At 42.2% G+C, this 24,488-nt stretch overlaps 3 protein-coding genes across 16 annotated transcripts in view; 1 reads left to right on the top strand and 2 right to left on the bottom strand.

Moving 5' to 3' along the window:
* LOC141943025 (glycerol-3-phosphate acyltransferase 3-like) overlaps positions 1-17,262 on the bottom strand; it is a 31,728-nt gene extending 14,466 nt beyond the window's left edge. For 8 of the 13 annotated variants that reach the window (XM_074867454.1, XM_074867456.1, XM_074867452.1 and 5 more), the window contains exon 1: positions 6,719-7,029. In XM_074867454.1, coding sequence (XP_074723555.1) covers positions 6,719-6,874 — 156 coding nt within the window. In that variant the 5' untranslated portion in view covers positions 6,875-7,029. Of the gene's footprint in view, positions 1-2,906; positions 5,394-6,718; positions 7,030-13,128; positions 13,306-14,244; positions 15,101-16,813; positions 16,947-17,219 lie in introns of those variants that run through there. The other 5 variants (XM_074867462.1, XM_074867461.1, XM_074867463.1 and 2 more) reach the window with 5 other exon arrangements.
* On the top strand, positions 15,001-22,020 carry ABRAXAS1 (abraxas 1, BRCA1 A complex subunit). The gene is made up of 9 exons (XM_074867467.1): positions 15,001-15,109; positions 15,814-15,904; positions 17,232-17,268; positions 18,127-18,193; positions 18,849-19,042; positions 19,718-19,837; positions 20,140-20,224; positions 20,644-20,752; positions 20,900-22,020. The coding sequence occupies exons 1-9, from the start codon at positions 15,023-15,025 to the stop codon at positions 21,325-21,327; spliced, it is 1,218 nt and encodes a 405-aa protein (XP_074723568.1). The 5' UTR covers positions 15,001-15,022; the 3' UTR covers positions 21,328-22,020.
* On the bottom strand, positions 17,220-24,398 carry MRPS18C (mitochondrial ribosomal protein S18C). Of its 2 annotated transcripts, none has more exons than XM_074867471.1 (6): positions 24,325-24,398; positions 24,156-24,217; positions 23,097-23,180; positions 22,598-22,655; positions 22,210-22,269; positions 17,220-17,276 (listed from the first exon to the last, which is right to left on the bottom strand). In XM_074867471.1, the coding sequence occupies exons 1-6, from the start codon at positions 24,374-24,376 to the stop codon at positions 17,254-17,256; spliced, it is 339 nt and encodes a 112-aa protein (XP_074723572.1). In that variant the 5' UTR covers positions 24,377-24,398; the 3' UTR covers positions 17,220-17,253. The 2 variants fall into 2 exon arrangements, with proteins under 2 accessions (XP_074723572.1, XP_074723571.1); XM_074867470.1 differs by lacking the exon at positions 17,220-17,276 and adding an exon at positions 22,021-22,129.
* Between the last annotated feature and the right edge of the window lie 90 nt (positions 24,399-24,488).

Raw genomic sequence — 24,488 nt, 5'->3', positions numbered from 1 at the left:
CACGTTCTCTACCAGCTCCCTTTGTAGCTTTGGAAGTTTAAGTCAATAACAAAAAAGGGACACTTTATCACAGCATAATTAGGATATTTTAGTTACCCTTAGTTGACTTTTTTTACCAGCCAGAGGAGAGAGAGAGAAAAAGAAGGGGAAAGAGAGAGAGAGAGAAAAAGAAGGGGAAAGAGAGAGAGAGAGAAAAAGAAGGGGAAAGAGAGAGAGAGAGAAAAAGAAGGGGAAAGAGAGAGAGAGAGAAAAAGAAGGGGAAAGAGAGAGAGAGAGAAAAAGAAGGGGAAAGAGAGAGAGAGAGAAAAAGAAGGGGAAAGAGAGAGAGAGAGAAAAAGAAGGGGAAAGAGAGAGAGAGAGAAAAAGAAGGGGAAAGAGAGAGAGAGAGAAAAAGAAGGGGAAAGAGAGAGAGAGAGAAAAAGAAGGGGAAAGAGAGAGAGAGAGAAAAAGAAGGGGAAAGAGAGAGAGAGAGAAAAAGAAGGGGAAAGAGAGAGAGAGAGAAAAAGAAGGGGAAAGAGAGAGAGAGAGAAAAAGAAGGGGAAAGAGAGAGAGAGAGAAAAAGAAGGGGAAAGAGAGAGAGAGAGAAAAAGAAGGGGAAAGAGAGAGAGAGAGAAAAAGAAGGGGAAAGAGAGAGAGAGAGAAAAAGAAGGGGAAAGAGAGAGAGAGAGAAAAAGAAGGGGAAAGAGAGAGAGAGAGAAAAAGAAGGGGAAAGAGAGAGAGAGAGAAAAAGAAGGGGAAAGAGAGAGAGAAAAAGAAGGGGAAAGAGAGAGAGAAAAAGAAGGGGAAAGAGAGAGAAAGGAAGCAGAATGGGTAATGATGTGATATTTTAACCTCCATGCAAACCATCTGTTATAACACCATGGAAAAAATATACAGATCTTCACCTAGTCTGTACTTTCCAGCTATTCCCTAGGAAAGGTAAACTGGTACATCATCTGTCTCAATCTTTTGCAACACATGGAGAATCATTCAGAAGTGGGGAGCCAGGGGGTGTCATGAAAACGGCAGCCCACACACTGAGAAATGAAAGAATATATGGCACAGGAACAAGAATGTTGCAAAAGAGAGTAAAGGCAGACATGTTGCAAACTTAATCTCTTTATACTGTACTGCTGGTCTTCACCCCTTCCCCAATATCCTTTACGATAGTTGTATGGCATAAGGGAGGAAAAAAATAAAAGTCACCTAGCTTGGCAAATAAAGGGTTTTGCCTTGCTCTCTGCTTTATTGTCTACCATCCTTATCTTGCCCATCACGGTCCTCCTACATGAACAGGCACCTGCAAGTTGGCAAGCACTGCCAGAAATGAGCTTGCTCATACTGTCTTAAAAGATTAAATCATCCTCCTCAAGGAGGCTGGCTTTTGAATCCCAGGTAGAAAAAGGGTGATCATCACAAGCTGACTCACAAAAATATGTTAACTCATTAAATGAGCAAAACAAGTCAAAACCAAACAAAAATTTGTAAAGTTGACTAGTGAAGTATAAAGTCCTGCCAGGCTATTGCGTAGTGCCTCATGGCACAGCGGGACAAAAGTGGCAGCCTGTAATTAGTGTCAGCCAAGGCTACAAAGGCAGAAGACAAGGCAGGAAGAGCTTTCAACAGGTGGATGGTTACACAGAGCTTGTTAGCTTGGAAAAGAGCTGGCTGGGACAGCATGTGACAGGGGTCTACAGAGTCTGGACTGGCACAGAGCAGGTGCATAACAAACAGTTATCCATTTTCTCTTCTAATACAAGGAACGGGGAGCATCATATGCAAATGTTGGGCAGAGTGTATGAGCAAGAGAAAGATAATATATTTCCACAAAACACAGTTCAGTTGTGGAGTTCATTGTCCAGGACATATCACCAGAGATCAACTGAAATGGCAGCAGTTACATAAAAACATGGATGAAAATCATCACAGGACACAAAACACTCCTAACCCTTGAATCAGCATGGGAGGCTGAAGCAACAAGCAGCTGGGAGGGTATTCCTGGCAAAAAGCTCTGAGGCTTTTCATTAAGCAACTGAGTTGACACCTGTCAAATCCAGGCTATCTGTCTGGGTCAAACTCTGGACTGACCCAGCACAGCAGTTTCTATGTTGTTCTGCATTCGGCAGCATCTGTATGTTTAATTTGTTTTTAAAATATGAAATAAGGCTTTGTGATTGCCTTTGTTTTGCACAGTATTGAGACAGAGCTGTCATGCTGGTCTTTGTTGCAAAACAGTAATGAAAGGATGTTTTAAATACCTTACAAAAACACAGATGTTGCAACTAACACAGAATTTAAGTGTTAAATGAAGCAACTTCATTCCTAAACCTGCTGACCGAATGAGAACTTGGGCACTGTGCTTTCCTCCCTCCCATTTCTGAAATGAGGAGGACACAAGGAGTCCAAACATCCAGTGGGTGATCCCATCTGGAATACTGAAGACTCGACAACTTAACTCCAACAGCCCATTTCTTTGAGGCTTCCTATAGTTACATTCTGAGCAAAATAAGGGTGCCTAACACTTCATTATATTAATTACTTTCTTCATAGTACATGACATGAAAAGCTACACAATATGGAATGTTAATTTAAAAAAAAAACTCACTTCTTTCGGTTTTTCCTCTTTTTCCTTTTAAGTACAGCTTGGTGTGTTGTTTGGTACTCCATTTTTCTGTACTGTGTAATAATTTGGTTTTGCCTCTCCATCTACGTTCCCATATTTTACTACCTCTTCTCCCATGCTCTCACAAAAGCTTTTTCTAATCACTTATTACACTGGTTTTTTTCAGTGCTCTTCTTGACTTTGTTCTCATGTGTGACAAAGGCCTTGGAGCAATTACTCCATTTAAAGTCTTCCGAAATAAAGAGAAAGTCAGTAGGTTTTTAGTACAAGCTAAAATCACCATCTAAGATCAAGCACTTATTACCTTTTCATCCAACAGACCTTTCCAACCTCATTTCCCCTTTCACGTCCCAGAGGAGAACCCAGAACAAATGATCTGCATAGCATATTGCATGTCTGAGAGGATGTGCAAGCAGTGACTGTCCACAATTGGACAGTGAAAAGCACTCACAAACCTCCCGACTCCTCTAGTGAGGGCAGATGAAATAGGTCGAGAAGGGCCCCAAGCATCTGTTTGGGATAAAAGCACAAGTATCATTTCTTTGGTTTCTGATGCAGTGGCTAGCTCAGGATAACCACGTATCTGAAAGCACAGCAGTGAGCTTCATCCGCTACCTCAAGTGTCTGCAACACCTGCCCACGCTCCAGTGGGAGTTTACAGTGTATTAGCTACCTCAACGTACAAGTGAGCTGTCAATTCAAAGAATATCCACAATTATTAGCTGACTGGTGTCTTTCTTACACGTATTTCTCAAGAAACAATACTCTAATTTCATACAAAAGCTCAGATCTCATAAAATTCCAGAAGATTCTTGGCAAAGAGAGCTACAGCTGTTTAACATGTTTATTTGACTCTCCACAGGACTGTGAGAGCATGGTGTAGATTTTATTCTATCAAATGCATTTTATTTTGCTGCTGCAACACTAAAGGGCTGGAATAATGTCCCTAGCACAGCTTTGCTAGTATCATCATTTCCACAAAATCCTGTTACAGACAAGCAAATACAAAGCTTAGAGAAAACACATTATGTCACAAATAAAAGCTTACAAGCCTATATGAAAGAATAACCCTTAGGAAACCAAGCCAAATTCATCTTTATCATTTCCAGAAATATTTTAAGGATAAATTATGGTAATATTAGCAATTATGGGCTAACAGTTACGCAATTGAGAAATTACTGTCCTGGAGATCTTTTACTATTATACTATCCATATGTCCTCAAAAAGAAAAAATAAACCACAAGAAAACCCCCACAAAACCAAAAAAGGCACAAGAAAACCCAGTCACTCCCCAAATTTTCAAACCTTGAATCTTGCTTTTTTTGTTTGTTTTGTTTCTAAAGATCGAATATCTAGGTTCCTTGACGGAGAAGCAGCAAAGGGTACAAATTCTTTCCATACATAGATTATGTCTTGCCCCTTTGTTCCACTTTGTTCACACTGCTAAAACACTTCACTGAAGTCAGGAAATCAAAACGACTTATCACATGCACCTATTACTCATTGTTTAGTAATAGATCTGCAAACTTGGACTTTATCATAAAACACCTGGAGTCCCCAGCAAATTCAGTAAGGGCTATAGATATGGTTGCTTTGAACACACAACTTTGAAAAGAGTATCTTTTGTCTTTAAAGTCTTCAGTCTCTTATTTTTCTCAAATTGAGAAAACGTAGAGGAAAGTAAACCACATTTTCCCTCTGCCTCCCAATTTGCAGAGTCATTTAAAGCTGTAAGAAGTAAATATAAAGTGTTCTCAGGTGAGAAGTTTTCTATTAGTTTTGCCAGTCTACATAACAGACTAAATCAAATGCAACCGTCATTTTGAGAATCCAGTCAATAGTTTCACCAAAAATCCAACCTTGAGCACATCAAACAGTTGTTTGGTACTTCCAAGAGTGCCGATATTCCTGCAATACAGTCAGAGGTGTGCTAATACATGACTAAGCATCTGCTCTTCACATTTTCAGTGTAGCTACCCAGTAAGGCATCCTATTTCACCAGTCAGGCCAGCAACAGGAGCCGAGAATGGTCTTTGTGCATCACCCCATTAGCAAGACCTCAGGTAGGCAACATCACAGCTAGAAACACGTTGACACTTCACTAGGCTGTCGATGTCAAGTTGGTCATTTTTTGAACGAAGGGCACATATAAGCCTGCTTTAAAGCTAACTGTGTTCCAAGCAGCAATTTCAGCCATATTCAGGTGAATGAGCTCCAGTGCTCCCAGAAGAGGCCCAGCAATTGCATACACAAGCTTTCCCCAGCCCTACCCTTACTTCCAAAGAGCCAAGTGAGCCACAGCACAAGCAAAGGGAACCTAACATTCCCTCCATCCTATCCCCCTCCTATTTCAGGTCAAAGTAAGTAGTTATACTTTTGGCACGATGAGAAGCATTTGAACAATACTTCAAAGAAAACAGCTGAAATCAATCATAAGATGAAAACACAGGAAACCCCTTTTTTGCTCACAAGGCAGTTAAGAAGCAACTTTCAAGTAAATAACAAAACAAGCCAGCCTGAACTCCAGTACCTGGAGCTGCGCTCTTCTTATTATTAGCTGCTGTGGCAGTGGGAACTAGACACAAAGGGTTCTACCCGATCGCATAAAAATAAATTACTTTTTCTTGATAAATTAATCCTCCACATTGTGAACACAAAATTATCATGCTCATAACCTGTTATGAAAACTGTGGAAAGAAAAACATTTAACGTGCTTTCCCAGAAAGAAGTGCCTTCTTATATTAAGCACCCACTGAGTGGTTCAAATGTCCTTCAAAGCTGGGAAATGCACAGGGGAAAAAGCAACAGAAATTATTTTAGTGTCTGCCAACTGCAGCAGCAAAGCTGCCCACAAGCCTCCTCAGGTTTGTGTTTGATATGAGCGCGCCCGATGAAATCAATGCCACATACAAGTGCCACGAGCCTCTTACTCAGGGCACCAGTAAGAATTTAATTAGCATACCACTGGCTGATTAAAAAAAAAAAAAAAAAAATCACATCTAAAAGCCCATGTTACACATAGCCACTGCAGGCAATCATTTCCCATGGACATCAGTACGTGAAAAAACAAGCAACCCCTACAGTTTGCAGTCATGTCCACTATGCTACATTATGTTCATACAGCTGAAGACAATCCCTGCCCAAGAACTCTTAATCAGTACTAAAATAAAAAATAATAAAGAGACGGGAGAATTGCAAGACAGAAATAAGACAGAATTGACAAGGTAAGGTGGTCATGATATTAACTGCATCACATTGTTACAGACATGTTCTACTGCACAAACAGGTGGCTCTAGCAGCTTAATAATAGTAATAAGTTTTCTGCCACAAGAAGTATACTGATGAAAATCAGGTTTATGCCAGAAAGACAAAGTTAATCTACCGGAAAACAGAAATGCTTCGCTGTTCAATATGATGAATTTACAGCACCTACCCTTGGCCGCTGATGGATATGATAAGTCAGACTTGAAAAATTAAATGCAACTCTGGTTTATTAAAAGCCCCAGAAAACTTTTAGTGATATCAGCAGAATCAAGATCTTAACCATGATCTGTTCATCTCTAGAAAAATTACAGTTTGAGAAGGTCACATGGATTCCTCAAGTACAGCAGAACTTGTGACTGCTGGATCACCCAGATTTGTAAGTGGAAGCAGCAAACACACAGAGTCAGTATTCTTACCTAGAACAGCACTCATTAATACCATGTCATTAAAATAACCCAAATAAAACCACTGAAACTTATGTACATCTAAAAATACACATTCCTGTTACTTGCCAACTCCCATAAACCAACACATCTTTTTATTCATATTTGACTTGTCACAAGTATAGCATGAAGTATTCTAACCAGCTGGAACTAGAAACAATATAACATGGAATCTCTACTTCAACCCAAGAAAAACTCAAACTGGTACCAGATTATAACCCAGCACATAACTAAACATCATTAAAGATACCATTCAAAAAACCATCATGTAAGTTCACAACACACCCAAGTTAATGGAATTCTTCCTGCTGACTTTTATGGCATTTCTATCAAATGAACAGATTTTTATTTTTTTATTAAACATGTCCTGTAGTAAACACATACCTTTTAAACCCACTTCTCAACTTACCTCTAACATTTTTATTAGAATTTTCACATAGCAATGAGAAATCCCCAGTGACACTCTAAACACTGAAGGCAACAAAACTAACAGCACAAACAAAATCAAACAGATAAACAAAATCTTGCCATCTGTAAGGCCATAGCCTTCTCTGTTTTCTTCCATGCTTGCTCCTTCAAAATGCCAACCTGCTGCCTTTCTGAGAATATACTCTCATCTGTAGTGGAGAATCCAGCTAGCTTCAAGAGACAGAGGCAAATAAAAATTACACATTCTAAGAGCCAAAGCTATCTCTAGGAGAAGGCTGCTGCCCTCTGAAGCCTGACACCACAGCTGTTCTCAATGATAATGTATTTTCTACCCCTTGTCCCGCCCTAACTCCACCCACTTTCTTTTAATTGATAAGCATTTACTCACCAGATATAATACAGGGGAGAAGAAAGAAAAAACATGATGTTATATGTTAGGTAATACGATACTGCCAATAAGGAAACTTGTCAGTGTGTCAATTAGTTTTCACAAGGCATCTTACCAATAAGTTACAATACAGAACCAAGTAGGTGTGGTTTTCAGACTGCCTAAAACCTTCTAAAACTTATTTAACACACATGAAATGCTTCTCCAACTAACATTTTCTCAAATTAGTGATTTGTTTGGTCAGACTTTCTACTTCATGGTGAAATGAGAGCCTTGTTCTGATATTTGACCAAAGGAACCAAACTGAAGCTTGAGGTGCAAGTCAGGCTATTTTTTTTTTTTTTATAGTAATGCCTGTGAAATGGAGATACAAATTTCAGCAGGCAGGAATCAACAACACAATAAAACCTGCTCCCTCCACTGCTCTACAAGAAATGAGCCAAACTGTAGTACAGGGTTACAAAATGCACTGTGGTGATGTAACAAGTCACCTACCTTTGCATCTATTCAAGTACAGAATTTAAATACAATAGATAAGCAGGCTTCTCCTATCCTATCAAATGTCAATAATTTAATCCACTATTTTTTAGGAAAGACCCAGTTCAGCCCCTTACGCAGACCCCCCTCCTGCCTTTTTTTATGCATCACAGAAGAAACAAAGGTATCTCTAGAATCTAAGAGGAGCCTACTAGCTGCTCATTTATCACAGAATAAACCTTGGTGGAATAAGCATTTGGGGCATAACTTCCAAGCTAGTGATATGCTGGTCCACAAAAGACCTTTCCTTTGCACATGCTTACATTAGCATGTTTGTCTAATGCTGGGGCTGTCCTTTTAAAATACCCTCACTCCCCCATACTGTTGTTTGGTTTGTGTTGTGGAGCAGCCCCAGTACACACAAACTGGATTCCTTAGAAGTGAAAGCAGACCCAAAGATCCTCTGTAGAAAGTGCACCCAGTCCTCTCCAGTCAGTAACAGAAGCACAGATACCAGAGCAGGCTGCACCACCACCAAGTTGTCCCGTTTATACCACGCACCCAGGTACTAACAGGCAGGCTCTTGACATCTTACAAGCTCACATGATACCATAACATGCTTCTTGTGCCACATAATGAGTCAAGTAGCTTTTGTATCTTCAGATTTACTGCTGAATGCCATCCCTCAGATCCCTGTAACTATACCGCATCTTCTTCGGCAATCTAACTTTTCTTCTGCATCTTCTTTTTATTATTTACCTGCTTTAACGTCACTCCCCTTGCTGGCCTCTTTCTGAGCCTTCTGTCTTCTACAAAACCTCGCTGGTTTGGGTTTTAATTATTTCTGCCCTCCCACTGGTCTTTCAATGGCAACCTCAAGCTCCTCTCTTGCTCTCTCACTACACTGCTGCTGCCAGGCTCACCATGACCCTCTATTTCTCACCCGCCTCACCACAAGGCTCTAGTTCCAGGCTTCTCTAGGAACAACGTTTCACTGTCGGTAAAACAGCTTTGCTCACCCGTTTCTATTTAGCTACCATTCCTTACGTTCTCCCTTCTGGCCTCCTGTGGAGTGGCATACCCTGCTAGGACCCGTTCCCTAGGACGGCACATAGCAGAGAGCTGGGCTATCTGCCGGCACAATGCAGTGCCTCTCTGAATAGCCACCTTCAGCCTTGGCACAGGGGATTGGTATGCGTGTCGTCTGGGCACTCAAAACTTTGTGGGCGGGAGGGTGGAGGTAGTTTCTGGGACCTGATCTGAAGCAGGAAAGATGGGCCAAATGAAGTATTGATAGCACACCGGGAAGTAGCAGAAAGGGGTGGCAACTCTCTTGATGGGGTGCCTCAGCAATAAGCACACAAAAGAGGGATCCTTTCTTAAAAGGAGAGAGGGAAAGACAGAGTTCCCCACCCTGGGCGGAGGAAGAAGAAGTTTCCTCTCCTGAATGAGGGAGAATTGTTTCCCACCCTGCGAGATCTTATCATTTGCACTGCCTGCCTAACCCTTACAAAGTCATATTCCCCACCACACCAGCAGCACAGACAGACACTGTGATTCTTCCCTGCCACTGTCTAAATAAAACAGAGAGCAAGTGAACCCCTCTGTTGTAATGATGGGACCGTAGCCCTTTGTCAGCTATAATTTGCTCTGGCAAACCACTCAGCCCAAGACATCTGAGGTTTTCTGGGGGCTGCTGAGACAGCTGTCACAGGCATATCCCCCAAAAAAGTAGAACAGGTTTGGAGGGGGAACAAATAAAACAGAGAGGCTTTGGCAGTCAATTGCTTTTCACCCAACATGTCACATCTGCCACACAGCAAAGGACAATTACTACACCCATTCCACTCAGTCTGCTCCTGGACAAACAGCACTGCAACAACCCACTGTGGTGGAAGCATCACCTTGAATCCATTGGCCAGCCTGGGGGCCCCAGCCCCTTGCAGGAACATGAAAGGGGAAGCCCCCTTCCTGTAAGGATGGCATTCCCACATACAGTGAAAGAAGAGGAAGAGTTGCTAGTAGCCTCTCTATTGAGGTTCTCAAACTATCTAGCCCACCTTTGGGCTATAAGATCTATAAGGTCCATATGGCCAGGTCTCTTCTTATCTTTATTCTTCGCTTTATCCACTTTGCACCTCCTGAAATCATGCAAAACATTTCAGTGTTCTTACTGCTCTATTGCAAACCTTTAATGTCACATGGTTGGAGGGTTAAAAAAAACTCAAAAAAACCCCACCAAGACCACCCAAGTTGGAAACGACACCAAAATCAAGAAGACCCTCTATGTCTGCCTATTAACAGTATGGAATAAAAATTCTAATGTCATGGAAAATGGTCCCAAAAGGCACTAAAGAATGAGCTTGAGTACTGGAATTGGTCCAATCACAACCAAGGAGTTCAGTCTTCGTTAATTTTCTGCCAAAAGTGGCTGGCAAAGCTTCTAAAGCATCTTTCTGCTCTTGGGATCATGAGCATGGAAACAACTGAGACAAAACAGTGGTCAAAATAGGTTTACTTCTCAACTCCAAAGCACTCAGGGTTACTACAGAAGTAAATCTGTACTTGAATGGTATCTCTGCGCTCTATAAAGGGGATGCACTTGCTCGTCATGTGAAGAAAAAAGGAAATTCTTCATTCCTCCAGGTAATTCATAACACAGGTTCCTATTTTCCAGTCAGAAAGTTGACCTAGCTTATTACACCCCCATCACAACCACTGATTTTTTTTTATTATTTCAAAAGAACCACTGAAATTACATGTTTGGCAAATTCCAGTATGAATAGCCATGCATCCAACACCATGAGCTGAATAAATACAGTTTGTGATGGGGCTACACAAATTCTTCAGCACAATAATTTCTTAAGAATTAGCTCTACCATCCACTGACTAAGCAGAGCTTCTGCACGTCATTCCTCTGCCCTTCTAATGTTTATCCCTCTTACCAACAGCCAGCCTGCTGCAATCATGTCCATTTTGGAGCTGGTAGAGACACTTTATTCAGAAGTGTGAAGGTATTGCAAATAATTCAAATAAACGTGCAGTAACAGAATGTAGTTCCACTCATTTGCAAGGTCCATTAAATCACAGTTGATTAATTTATAGCAAAGAATTAAAAGCACTTCTTTATGGTGAAGTACCCTATATGCCAGTAAAAGTCACAGTACACAATGTGCAAACTCTGTTCATTTGAAAGAATGAAATCCAACTTAGAAGACAGGGATCCTGGTGACACGGGAGGAATTGTAGAGCAAAGCTCTCTTTAATATAACAAATCTCAAGCTGACACCTGCAAGCATAAGAAAATCACTTGAAACAATGAAAATATTCCTGTCTCCTAGGGAAATGAGAAAGAGACAGAGCAGGTGTCAGCTGCTACTCTTGGCTCTCAATCCTTGAGATCATTCTACTAATTTCTTATTATTAGGCAACGTTTTGCAATTGTCTGAGGGAACTGGAATTATGACCCATTTATTTTTTCACTGTAGGGAGAAGCAAACACAGCACTGACCTCTGCCTCTCTGTAGCGTGTTATATGGGAGGGTTAAATCAGGTATAAAGAGCCTTTTCCTGCACAGGAGTAGCTATAAAGTCATCTTTCAAGCCATGAACAGATAAAAACTGCAATAGGACATAACCACTTTCAAAGAGCGCCACTAGGGTTTTGCCTTCCCTCTGATACGTTACCTACTGCGGACATGGACACAGATTTTAAGTAATACTTAAGGAACTTTATTTCAATGTATATATGCCAGAACTAACCATTCTCCTTCTAAATCTTGCCAACAAGTTTTAGGGGAAAATAAATTGAACTGAAAAGGTTAATTTTATATGCAGCCTAAAAATACATGTGCATGGACTAGAAAGAACACTCAGTGTGGCCTCTAAAGAGAAGGAATCACAGATCGATTGTGGGAACCATTCTTTCAAACAGGACTGACCAGAGCATTCTGCACTCCAATAATTCTGATGTGTGCACTCACGCATGAAAACTACTAAGAATACCTCTTTTTCAATTAAACTTTTACCAGCTGTAACAAAAAAAGGGCCCTTTTGGTTTTTTCCTTGTATCTTCTCAATGTTTCAACCTCACATTCAGCAAACTCATCCGATTGCTACTCAAGGGTGAAATAATCTCTGGTAGTTTTGTTTCAATTTTTATCAAGACTGAGGTTCATGCTTGACTTGTGAAAAATCCTCCAAAAGGCCAGAATAACCTTAAAGGTCACCTGTTGCATGGTAAGCAATGTCAGGTGAAATATTTGTTTATGGAAACCATACTGTCTTCACCCACTGAAGTGCAAATATCCACTCCTCTGCGTTCATACTCTAACTGATCCATGTCTGCTGCTCTTTGGGTCTGCACAGACCCCATCTACGCCACTAAACAGATCTGCGTTTATATCTGACTGCAGTAAGATTGTGCTATCTATGGTTCATCTTTGGCCATCAACAGTTGAATTATGAAAACATCGAAGAAGTATGTTTAAGTACTGTATCACTCATTAGGATGACTGTAACACATTTAGCTCTGACCACACAAGCATTATTGTTTCCACACAAGATAAGTGCAACAATTACAGAACCTTATTTATCATATCCTGTAGCTTACAACAGGCTTGCATTTTTGTATCACAAAAGCAGGAAGTCCACTACATGTCCTGACTGTATTTGTTTGCCTCAGCAAGGTACAGATACCTATTGGATGTACAGGCATTACATGGCTGTCAACACGTCTCATATATTGTCAATATAAATCTTGTATACGGTTTGCCTATCATCAATGCTGAATGCAACAGAATAATTTATCAATGCCCAACATTTATTGCATTGATTAAATGCATAAAATTTTCTCACAGCTCTGGGGTAGGAGTGACTGCAATCACAGCACATGGTGCTTTGGGGCAATTTCTGAAAGGTGTCAGCATTCGTGTCTGCTTTCACCATTTTCTCCTCAAATGGCTATGGAGGCTGGTCATACCCACACCTGTTCTTGCTGCCTCCACCGTGGCAACGTGGTCCATAATGGAGTCATTTGTTGCAACGCATCACTTCAATTGTGTTGTACTTATTATCCATTTAATACCACAGGCCTGCATTGCAAGAAATGCACACCAGCTCTTTCCCATTAAGCTCATCAATCACTCTGTATCATCTGACAACTCATCACTCCCTTATTCAGAGATCTAGATAATGTATGAGTGTGTTGAGAAATAAAAGCTGGTCCCTCTCTCCACTGCGACAACAGGTAATAATCACAACAATTTCCCTCTTCTAAATGCTGGCACCATTCATGCAGATTTTAAATAATACTGAAGGAACTTTATAAATGTAAATATGCCAGAACTAACCATTCTCCTTCTAAATCTTGCCAACAAGTTTTAGGGGAAAACAAATTGCACTGAAATATGCAAAATACATGTGTGAGACCCCAAAATCGCAGCAAACCTCTTTAAAGACCACAGGAGCATACATCCTATTTCACAAGTCAGGAAATGAATGTCTAAGGCTAAGAATATGCTTACCTATGCTACTGGTGAGGGATGAAATCAAATAGTTGCTCTCCTGAAGTGAAGGGGAAAAACTCCTACGGCCTTTAGACCAGATCCCTGATCATGTTTCAAAGAATGCTGTCACTTTTAATTCTCCCTTCCTGAAATTTTTTTCTTGAGCTTTCTTCTGGGTTATATGGTCAGGAGCACCTGCCAGAGCATAAAAAAATACGTTACTACAAATATTAAAAAGTAGTAAAATGTGACTACTGAAAAAAGACAAAACATCCATTCTGAAACCTCAGTCTATATCTTAGGAAGAAGAGGTACAATTTACTGCTGACGGATCGTTGTTTAGCATTACCATTTTACGATTTCCTTATCAAGATTTATTAATTCAGAAGATTCTTGCCACGATCCCAAACAGCACAGTGCACCTCCAGACACACTCACAGCAGCATGTCCTGTTTCAAAAGGCACGACCTTGCTACAGGTCGGAGCTCAGCCAGTGCCATGCCTTTTCATATCGCAGGCTGGCACGACACAACCCTCCCACTGGGGGGCCGCGAAGCCAGCCCGCTCCACCCACACTCCCAGAGGGCTGATGTGGGCCAGGCAACTCAGTTTCAACGCGGGTTTGATACTTTGCTCTCGGTACAGATCAATAAAGCGCTTCTATAGGTACAGATCCCGACTGTTTGGCCTGGAGCTGGTGGGCAGGTGGCTGGCAGGTGAAACAAAATTGACTCAAAAGTAAAGTTTTTTCCTATTAAGCAGGAATTCTTTATTAGCAGCGCTGGGGTCACCCTGGGGATTCTCCACAATAAGGGATCCCCCAAACTAGCAAGGGACATTAGTTTCCATACACACAAATCATACATATTCGTTAGATTTCCTGAAAAGGGGTGTCTTATGATAATGAGTTCCCGGAATTCATTTACATAGTCCCAGCATGTGTAGTGGAAATAGGGTGAGGGGCTTCGGTGGTCGAGGGAAGAAGTAAGCAGTCTTCTTCATGGTGTTCGCTAGCTGACCTTCTTTCCAGAGCATGTGCTGTGCAGTAAAGTCCAGGTGCCTCCTTCCTAAATCAGCAGAATCAGCCTCCCTAGAACAGGGTCTCCGTGTCTCTCTGTTCGAGCCCCCCCTTACCTTAGTTTTCCCATTCTGGGAGTTGCCCAAGTGCCCACTGAAGGCCTCGAGTCTGCTCCCAGGGATTTCCGTCGGGAGCCTGACGCGTTTCACCCAAACGGACAAAGGGACCTCAGGCACCAGCTGAGGAGTCAGGAGTCCTTGGGAGACAAATGAAGCAAAACACAAGCAAAGCTGTGAAACAAACAGAGCAAGGCACAAGCAAAGCTTTCATCCATCACAGTTTAGTCTTACTAATTGTCAGAAACTCATCTGTTTGAGCCCTTCCATTCCCTCCCACAGGCATCCCCGAGGTCAGGGCACCTCACCCCCCCCCGCAGGAACAAGCCCTCGCCGCTGCACCTGCCAGTGCTGCGCTGCAGAAGCCGCCCGTGAGGGCGACTGAGCAGCCTAAATCGGAGCATTGTTCCACCTGAAGGGTAAAAAAACCCCGGGGATTTAGAGGTAAGGGTTACACCATTTAAGGCAAACCGAAAGGGCTGGTTTTGCAGTGAGCCTGGCCGGGCAGGAGGCGGGAAGAGGCCGGGAGAGCGAGGGAGGATTGAAGCGGGCGGGGAGGAGGTGAGGGCTGAGGGGAGCCCGCGCCCCGCCGCCGCCGGACGGGGCGGCCCGGGCCAGGCCGCTGCACGGGCCCCGCACGCCCTCTCCTCTTCCTCCTCCTCCCTCCGCAGCTGCTCCCTCACGGTCGGGATGTGCCCGCCGGGGCCCGGCCCTGTCCTCCCGCCGGCGGCCGCTGGGGGCTCCCGCCGCCGCGGAGCGGCCCGCCATTGTCGGGGGCATGGAGGGCGAGAGCACGTCGGCCCTGCTGTCGGGCTTCGTCTTCGGCGCCCTCGCCTTCCAGCACCTCAGCACCGACTCGGACACGGTGGGGGCCGCGCCGCCGGGAGAGGCGGGAGAGGGCGGGGCGGGGGGGACACCGCGGGCCGGCAGGCGGGGGGAAGCGGAGGGCGGGGCGGCCCTTGGGCCGGCGGGCCATGGCGGAGCGCGCCGCCAGGCCTCCCCCTCCCCGGTCCCCGTCCGGAGGGCGCGCTGCCTCCCGGCCCAGGCCCCGCCGGGACCCCGGTACCGGGGGAGGGTCCCCCGGACACCCCGGGCCTCCTCCCTGCGCGCTGTGCCGCAGCGCGGTTGGGCGGTGTGTTCCCTCCCCGCTGCAGCAGAGGTTGCTTTCCGTGCTAATGACGGGAAACGGCGGGGATTTTTTTTTTGTTTTGAAACGAGGAGGTGCGGGCCAGCGAGCGCCTGGTGCGGCGGCCGCAATGCTGGTCAGGCCTTCGGGCCTCAGCGCGGCGGCGGGCAGCACCCAGACGGCCGCAAACCCTTCACTTAGGAATGGCAAAATGAGGAACAGAAGCCCAGTACACAGCTCAACTTTTTTTTTTTTTTTTTTTTTTTTTTTTTATAAATACAGGCAGGTATTGACAAATGAGTGAGAACCCACCCTGTTTAAAAACACTTCGTTTTGACAGCTTTTTTCCTCTCCTGGAGACAGCATTTACTGCTCATATTGGACAAAGTCCCATTCAATGCTACTGTTGATCTGAACTTTTATTTTCTCTTCCCCCTATAAAGGAAGGTTTTCTCCTTGGAGATGTGAAAGGTGAAGCCAAGAACAGCATTACTGACTCACAGATGGATGATGTTGAAGTTGTTTATACAATCGGTGAGTCTGTCCACATTTTTACTCCCGTACTTGGCTTCAGGCACTACGTGACTGCTTCCAGTTTCGAATGAGGGCAGTCATCACCTTACAGCAAGACCAAAGCTGCTAGACCCTGGGGTCCCCAGTGATGTAAAAACACACATGGAAGGGTTATTTTGTAACAATTGCTACAAAAATAACAGTTTTACTGTAGAAAATACAATATTTTAATATAAATACTAGCTCTTAGTTCCTTGAATAGCACTTCTTTGCCAAATATCTTGTCACATTAAAGAGTCCTTTGCATTGGCCACATCACAAACTCTGCTGGACTATAGTTGCCCTGGAAAAACTTAGCTTATTTCAGTGATGTAAACTGTAATGTGTTAGCATCTACTACCTGATCTGGAGCTTATAAAATACTGTGTGTGAAGGCTGAAAACTATTTATGTATTTCATTGAGCAGATGCCAGATGTATTTTTTTTATAGTCTTCATGGGATTGGAGTAGATGTGCATTTTATACTAGCCCTTAACAAACATATGTATATGTGCATATGTACACACATTTAACTCCATTCCTTTAAAATGTAGTTGTACAAAAAGAAAGTGAACAAGGTAATGCACTATGTGCCTTCTTTCCAGTCTTCCTGAAAATACTGTAGGAAGAAATTGCATCCCATTTTCTAGTTTTACTCTAGGATACAATTAAGGTGTAACACTTCCCTCCAGAGTCTCACAGCTGAACCAAAAATGTGGGGATTTTTTTGTGGTGGCATTGATGAAGTCACCCAGAGCCTCATCATCACATTCTCACAGGCAGAGTTAGTTGCTCCAAAGCTTGGGGGTTTGTTTTAGTTAACTTGGGAAAATTAAAGTAGTGGAAAATTTAGGAAAAGAAAAAGATTTAGAATGCCATTAGATCACCTACTGTTTTTCTTCTGGTAGTGTCCTGGTTCTTATCATCTACCCTATGGGGTTCTGTTCTCCAGCCTCATCTGTCTTACTCGCATCCGTGCCTTGCTGCAGAGTAACTCAAGTGAAATCTTTCATATTGCTTACTACTGTACTCAACAGAAGGGAGGAAAAGATTTTTTCACTTGACAAAACAGAAAAATGGATAAAAAGTACCGTTTATATAAATGGTTCCCTTTACATTTGAAAAATTAATTAGAATATTTTAAAAAAGTATTTCTTAGCTTTATTTAATTAGATGTTATGCATTTGATTTTAAGAAATTAAATAGAAATCTTTCTTGGTTCTTCTACCAGTTTAATTCTGATTGTAGCGTACAGAAGAATATACATCTTGAACTGATGAACCCAGAATAATCTTACCTCTCTTTCCAGATATACAGAAGCATATTCCATGCTACCAGCTGTTCAGGTAAGAATCTTAAGTAAACAGATATAAAAAAAAAGTTAAAATTAACCCTAAACTTGAACTCTTCAAGATTAAACTTACATTACTGAGAAAGTCACCCAGCTGTAACTACATTAGCCATATCAACCCCTTGGAATTACAGACACATGATGCTTTGATGCTTTATGTTATGCCTGTTTTCGTTCTGTCCTGTTCTGGTGTTTGTCTGTGCATATAGAGATATGGCATACTGCACCTTCTGGTGAGCTATGATACCATATAAACTACAGCATACTGAAAAAAACCCCAGTGGTTTTCTAAAAACATACTTCCTAAACCCTCACCCTCAAAAAAAGAAACAAAAAAAAGAAAAGAAACGTAGCATCAGCCATGGGCTTCTAAGTGGGTCAGAAAAAGAAACACTGGTTAGCCCCATGGCAGAAGTAGTTCCAAGAACTAGTATTTAGAGGTCCATCACAGATGGGAACACAGTTGTGCAGGTTTGCACCCCTCTAAGGGGAGAAGCACAACACAATTTCCTTCTCAAATCTTTCTGAAAATTTATTGTTATTAGAAGAGCATTCTGTAACAAATTGAACATATCTTGTAGTTGAGAGAACATAGATGCTACCTTTAACTCATGTCCCAGTAGCACTGATACCAGAACACCATCTGGGCTGTAAAAGACCACCTACATAGCTATTTGAGTAATAAAATTAGCTGCATTGTCCTAGCAGAGAAGCTGTGTCAGCATATTTTTATGTTTACCAGGGGGAAGAAAAAGCACTATTAAAGTGAGATGACTGCCAGACTGCTAGGGAATAATTATTTCTACAGTTGCTTTTTTTCCCCCCTCCTCTAACTGTCCTAATTTTCTTCTAGCTTTTATAATTCTGCAGGAGAACTGAATGAACTTGCCCTGAAGAAAATACTGTCAGGCTGTAAGAAGGTATTTTATTTTCAAACTTAAACTATACCAAGGAGCTTGCTCAGATTTTGGGGGCTCTTCTGGATAACTCTTGTATCAAGCTGCTTTTTTTTCCCCTCCTCTTTTTTATATCTAGTCCCTCACACTGCTGGTCAAGGCAGCTGCATCATCTATTCCTCCTGAAAGAACAGGTTAGGTTATTTTTGATTAGGGTTTGCCTACATATATGTCACAACTTTTTTTTTCTTATCCATTTCTCAAGCAAATAGTTCAGATATCCCAAAGGAATTCTACTGATTTCAAGATCAGTTGAGGTCAGCTGAAGTGGTTAAGCACCACTTGCCCCCCCCAAAATTTAGTCTTGTCCTTACAAGGGGAAAGTAAAAGCCAGAAAAAGACAGACAGCAAGATAGCAGAACAAAGTTTGCAGAGTTTCAGCTTGAGCACAAGCTCAGAAAACAGGCCAGTTAAATGCATGGTTTTGAAGGAAAGAGAGAAGTTGTCACACTGGAATTAGGTTTAGATGTTTTAAGGGTTTCAAGTTAATTAACTTCTTGAATATGTACACATCACCAAACAATTGAGATTCATGACTTCGTATTGAATCTTCTAACTTGCTTCAATATGACACACAGGGATAATGACTCAACAGTAATTAATTTTCTTCTGCCTGCAGAGTGTGATAGGATGGTACAAATTCAGACGTAACACAGACCAGACCATGACATTCCGGGAGAGACTTCTTCATAAGAATTTACAGTCACACCTATCAAATCAGGGCCTTGTGTTCCTGTTACTAACCTCTAGCGTGATGACAGAAAGTTGTTCTACTTACAGGCTGGAACATGCCTTACATCGGCCACAAGAAGGGTAATTGGTTTGTTCTCGAGTTTTAATAAAGCAGTAGCACAGCATGTGTTATAACTTGGAACAGTTTGGTTTCTTCTTTGTTGCAACTGGATTAACTGCTTTTTTACACTTGAAACTTACACATTAAATAAGATTATTCCTTACATTGCTAGAGCCCAGTTGAAATCTTACTCTGGAGTTCTGTTCAGGGATTTGCCTTTATGACTATCTGTAGCACCAGTGTCAACAGGCAGACACTGTCAGTTCATCTATGCACATAAGCTGTTCTTGATCAGTTTGGTTTTGTGTATAGGACTTCAACTACGCATGATGTTCATTTTCACATAGCCTTCAAATATTTAAATTGGTGGTCATTTTTGGCTGTCTTCAGACATGCTGCCCATAGGCTAGGCTTAACAAGCAAGTATTGCATTATTGTGTGACTCATACCCAGAAACAGGGAAAAACTAGAGGCAGTGCTCAGAGTCTTGTTGCTCCTGCAGTTTGTCTTCAGCCATAAGCAGTCATCTGTGGGTGATGCCATCCATTTAGCAAGAACTAGCTATACTGCAGACCTCCATCCATGTGTAACCATCAAGAACCTTTAACTATCAGGGGGGTTGTTAATAAATCAGGGAGTTAAAAAAATCAGGGAGGATATTAATAAATCATGTTCTCATACTTCTGCTTTTTAAGTCTTTTCCAGAAAGTTCCTTTGGTGGTTACCAACTTGGGTATGGCAGAACAGCAAGGTTACAGAACAGTGTCTGGTTCCTGTGTATCTTCTGGTTTTGTGAGAGCAGTAAGACAACACAGGTACAGTATATGCCATATTTACTGAGAGCTGTAGCTTTCAGTTAGCTATAATTATTCCTTCTTTAATAAGTGTCCTTTTAAGTGCTTTTGCAAATGCTACAGCCATACTCTGCTCACTTGTTCCCTGCAATTATTTACCTTTCCAAGGTACCTGGGAATCAGTTAAGTCCCATACTTTGACATGAGCAGCTGTCTGTCTCAACATAGGCATTGATGAAGCTCAAAATGCTTTATTCATTATAGCTCCTACTAAGTAAGCACTGGGATTATTAATTTGCAATTATACGATTCTTGGTCCACAGGTCAGAATTCTTTTACGAGGATGGATCCTTACAAGAGGTTCAGAAGATAAACGAGATGTATGCCACCTTGCAGGGGGAACTGAAGGTAAGTCAGATACCTGCCAAGGGTGCACCATCATGAGAAACAAAGCTGTGTCTTGGAAGCCTATAGTGAAAGATCAGAGTTCCTTGCTGTTAGTAGCTGTACATTAAGTTCTCAAAGACGTCTGTTTGGTCAAAAGTCCACTGATAAATTCTCACGGGAGGATTATTTTGAAGGAGCACTACCTGTAGTTTGTCAGAGCTCCATTGCTTAGATGGGAACAAGTAAAACATCTTGCACCTCATTCCACGCAAGGCTCGAGTTCTCTCTAAAATCCACCTCCAGCTCCTTATTTAAGCTTTTTAATACTTTGTGTCCAGCTTAAAATCATGAGTATCTTTGCAACAAGGTTACTTTGCAACAAGGTTAAAGTCAGCTTCTGTGAATACCATTAATTCCACCAAATGCTCTTTTCCTTGCAGAAAATATGCTCTACAGTAGAAGTCAGTGAACGATCTGTAGAGAAACTCTTAGTAGAGGTGAGCCAATTAAAAGAAGAAATAAAGAGGAAAAAGCAACAGAGTTGTTCAGGTAAGTTAAATAAATGCAATGCCAGTCTTAGTAAGATTTCCAGAGTTGATTCAATGGGCAGAAGCAGAAAACACTTCTGAACTTGAGGGCAGCCAAAACAGTAGCATGCAAGAGGGACTGCAACTCTAGCTTGTTGTTTTTTTTCAGGAGAAGACAGAGACTACCCAGGAGAGCCAAAAGAGAACATTCTCCTTTGTCAAGCACTGCAGACATTTTTCCCAAATTCTGGACTTCAGACATGTATCGTTTCCTTCAAGGGCCAACAGATATCCAAGAACTCCTGTAATATTGACCATAATATTAATGTTATGGACAAACTGACTCTCATGGTAGAGGAAAGAGACTTCACTGAAGTGGAAACAAGACACTTCACCAAGCGTAAAGTCAGAGGGACCACAACAGGATCAAAGGCATTCAAGAAGTCCAGATCACTGCAGCTTCACCAAAAATTACTTCGAGACCAAGAGGACAGTGACCAGGAAAGGAAGCTTACGCTGAGTAGCACTGAAACAGATGAGGAAGTGCTGGAAAAACTCAGAGACACAAATGAATACCCACATTCTCCTACTTTCTGATCAGTTAATGATTTGTCCAGATGACTTTGCACCAAAAGCCACTGCCAATATATTCAAGTGGCATATCAGTTTATAGCCCTGCAGGGATAAAAAAATCCCTGCATTTTCCCAAGACGTAGAAGTTTGGGGTTTTTCTTCCAATGCATGAATCCTGTTTGGCATAGAGACAAGCCCAGATGACATTCCCTCATTTTGCCTTCCAGAGTTAAATCTGTGTTTGCTCTCTCAGGGTTTCAAGACTATGCTAGCAGGCTGTTAGCAGTCATGTAACCATGTCACATACTGCCTCAGAGTAACACAACTTCAAGCTGCTGGTGGAAGAAGCAGTACTACCCTTCTCTCAGCAGAAGCTGAGGCAGGGAGCATCAAAAGAATACAGATAACACGCTAAACAGAATGAGCTGTCTACATAAATTGCCACCATTTCAATATTTCAATTTCTCCTTGGCTCTCCACTCCATGTTTATTTTGTCCCTCTTCTAATCCAGCAAGGGAAAAACAGCCACCTGAACTTTAGCAAGACCTGTGAGCAGAGAAAGTGATCCATACAGTTGCTTTCATCTTTCATACTTCCTTCAGACAATTTTAGAGACTTCAAAAGAAAAAAAAAAACAACTGACATCCAGCCTTTGGTCAGTGATACATTATTCTAGCCAACTACATTTCTAGTAAACAAGTCTATAAACATGAAAAGTAGTTTTATTGTTTATTTTTTTTATAGTATATTATTCTGGATACTTGATATTACATATCTTGGGGTCTGTGAGAAATGATGGGTTCTTAAACATGACTGGCATAAATCCTGTAAAAAGACAAGATGGAGGAGTTTTTAATAGGAACATAGGCTTGACTTACAAAACTCAAAAGCATAACCATACTTACCTAACACATGAGCTCTTTTAATGGCTTTTGTAACTTCCTTCTGCTTCTTGTTGCACAAGCCTGAAGAGAGAAATCATTTTCAGTCTCTTAAATCAACAATAACCAAACCATTAAAGGGTGAAAGTGCTACTACCAACACTTCTGAAAGCGACACTACTGACAGCTTTGAGTCCTCATAGAAAAGGGCACGTGTGCTTATACTGTTAGATCCAAAAAACCACATAATTAAGGGGTATTTTCATTTCCTGATGAAGGTTACTAAGAGGAATACTATTACAAAATGTATAGAGTTGGCAGTAGTTACTTTTGGAAACCTGGCTGATATACAGTTACTTGGATGCACAAGAACACTGATATTAACTAGTAAATTATTTAATATTTCACATACCTGTTATATGCCTGCCATAAATGCAGCCAGTATGCAGAGAAACAAACTGGGAAAGAAGCTATTTAAAATTAAGAAATCCAAAGTCAGTTTAAAAACTTTTTTTTTTTAGAGAGCTTTAGTTTATTTTAATATTTGCATTCTATTTTTCATTTTTTCATCTGTTTTTACAAAACTCAGTTCTACCTGGAGACAGAAAAAAGTATAGCTTAGAGTTAGTATTTTATATGTGATAACATTTAAGCTATATGACAGTAGAATTGAAACTAAGGACTTGTATTTGGTAAATAACAAAGTTCTAACACCTGTGCATAGGATTAGTAGATTGAACACCTTATCACAATCACCCTCTTTGGTCCTTATCTGCACACATTCTTAAATTTTAAATCCCTAACACATCTGAATTAATTTTTCACTTTCTATTCTTGTGGACTCCTTACACACATATTTAAAAATAGCAGATCAGTTACCTTCATCTGAGGACAGGAATCTTCAAACTCACCTGCACATTCTTGTAGTCCACATTTATTCCACATAAGACACATTTTTTAGGAGGCTCTTTATAGGGGTTCTCCATTTGTATGGGCTGAAATTAGAGAATTATCAACATCTGTAAGCTTCACAAGAAAATAAGGAATGCTTGTTATTTTTACCCTTTAGGCAAAACATGCCTTGAAACCAAAAGAGGTATTTAGAGCATCACTGAAGTTTTTCAATAGCTTTCCCTGACACACTGATTGGTACCTACTAATCTAAAAGACTTCTCACAGCTACACAACATTTTGTACCTTAATAATAATGACAATGTAACAGGTCAATTAAAGCAATTAGTAAGATAGTGCTTACGCCCTTCACTTGGAAGGCAATAGCTACAGAAACTGGTAGTAAAGTAGTTCCGTCTAGTAAGTCAGAAGATAATTTTTCTGAAAGTAATTTAAAAGTAAGTGGCCTGAGGGAGCTCCTGTCTGCTCATACACTTTAACAGAGAAATTCCAAAATACCTCCCAAGCCCTGGAAGGCTCCTTCAGCTTCAAAACACACCCAGCACCAACTCCTTGCAAGATATGAATGAAAGGTGGAAATGCATTTTTAGTAGACATAGGTAGAATTTGGGCAGAGAAAGGATGTTTCTAAAAGCTTCTGCTGGTACCAGACAACACGTTTTTAGGACGTAACAACCACACCTTGTGCGTTCTCTTAAATCTTTTTCTCAGCTGTAGACAGGTAATCAGCACTGCCAGAGGTTTTGCTCCACCTCCAAGTTACCGAGACAGCTGGTTTAAGTGACCACAGTTAAAATACTGGACTACAGATCAACGGCGCCTTAACTTCACGCGGTGACCTCCGCTAGCGGAGGGCCCCTGCTCTGTGACACACCAAGGAAGCGAATTCAGGTTGTGGGTTGTTTTTTTCATAGGAGGCCGAGCTGCACAAACACCAAGGCAAAGCGCTTCCCGACGCCTCTGCTGCCTGACCGGAGCCACTCCCGGTGAGGGCGGCAGCGGCCCGAGACCCAACCGGCCCCGCGGAGCTCGCCGCGGGCTGCGCTGAGGGGCCTCACCTGGTCGGGCCCGCCGAGCTGCCGGTCGTGCTGCAGGCGGCGCGGCCGCTCCCACAGCGCCGCTGCAAGGGAAACACCGACAGGGTTAATGGAGGAGACCGGCCCCGGCAACGCCCCACACACCCCCACCGCCCGGAAGGCAGAAAACCAGAACGAAAAACGCGCGCACCGGGCACCAGCCGCCGCCAGGATCTCCCCGCCGCCACAGCCCGCATCGCCATGTTGCCCCCTACAGCTGCCCACCCCCAGCAGCGCCACTTCCGCCTAGAAGCCGTTGCCCCGCCCCTGTGCCTGCCCCGAGCGCGATCCGATGGCCAATGGGAGCGCGGTCTG

This window comes from Strix uralensis, chromosome 4 (assembly GCF_047716275.1).
Source record: "Strix uralensis isolate ZFMK-TIS-50842 chromosome 4, bStrUra1, whole genome shotgun sequence".
Classification (NCBI taxonomy): domain Eukaryota; kingdom Metazoa; phylum Chordata; class Aves; order Strigiformes; family Strigidae; genus Strix; species Strix uralensis.
This window is presented reverse-complemented; position numbering and strand designations above follow the sequence as displayed.

Bases quoted from the DNA above. Each gene is read 5' to 3' on its own strand.
- ABRAXAS1 (XM_074867467.1), top strand. From the start codon at position 15,023: ATGGAGGGCGAGAGCACGTCGGCCCTGCTGTCGGGCTTCGTCTTCGGC. The intron at 18,194-18,848 runs GTATTTTATTTT...TTCTGCCTGCAG, and splicing joins TACTGTCAGGCTGTAAGAAG to AGTGTGATAGGATGGTACAA. The intron at 19,043-19,717 runs GTAATTGGTTTG...CTGCTTTTTAAG, and splicing joins TTACATCGGCCACAAGAAGG to TCTTTTCCAGAAAGTTCCTT.
- MRPS18C (XM_074867470.1), bottom strand. From the start codon at position 24,376: ATGGCGATGCGGGCTGTGGCGGCGGGGAGATCCTGGCGGCGGCTGGTG. The intron at 23,181-24,155 runs GTGAGGCCCCTC...CTCTAATTTCAG, and splicing joins AGCTCGGCGGGCCCGACCAG to CCCATACAAATGGAGAACCC. The intron at 22,656-23,096 runs GTGAGTTTGAAG...AATTTTAAATAG, and splicing joins TGGACTACAAGAATGTGCAG to CTTCTTTCCCAGTTTGTTTC.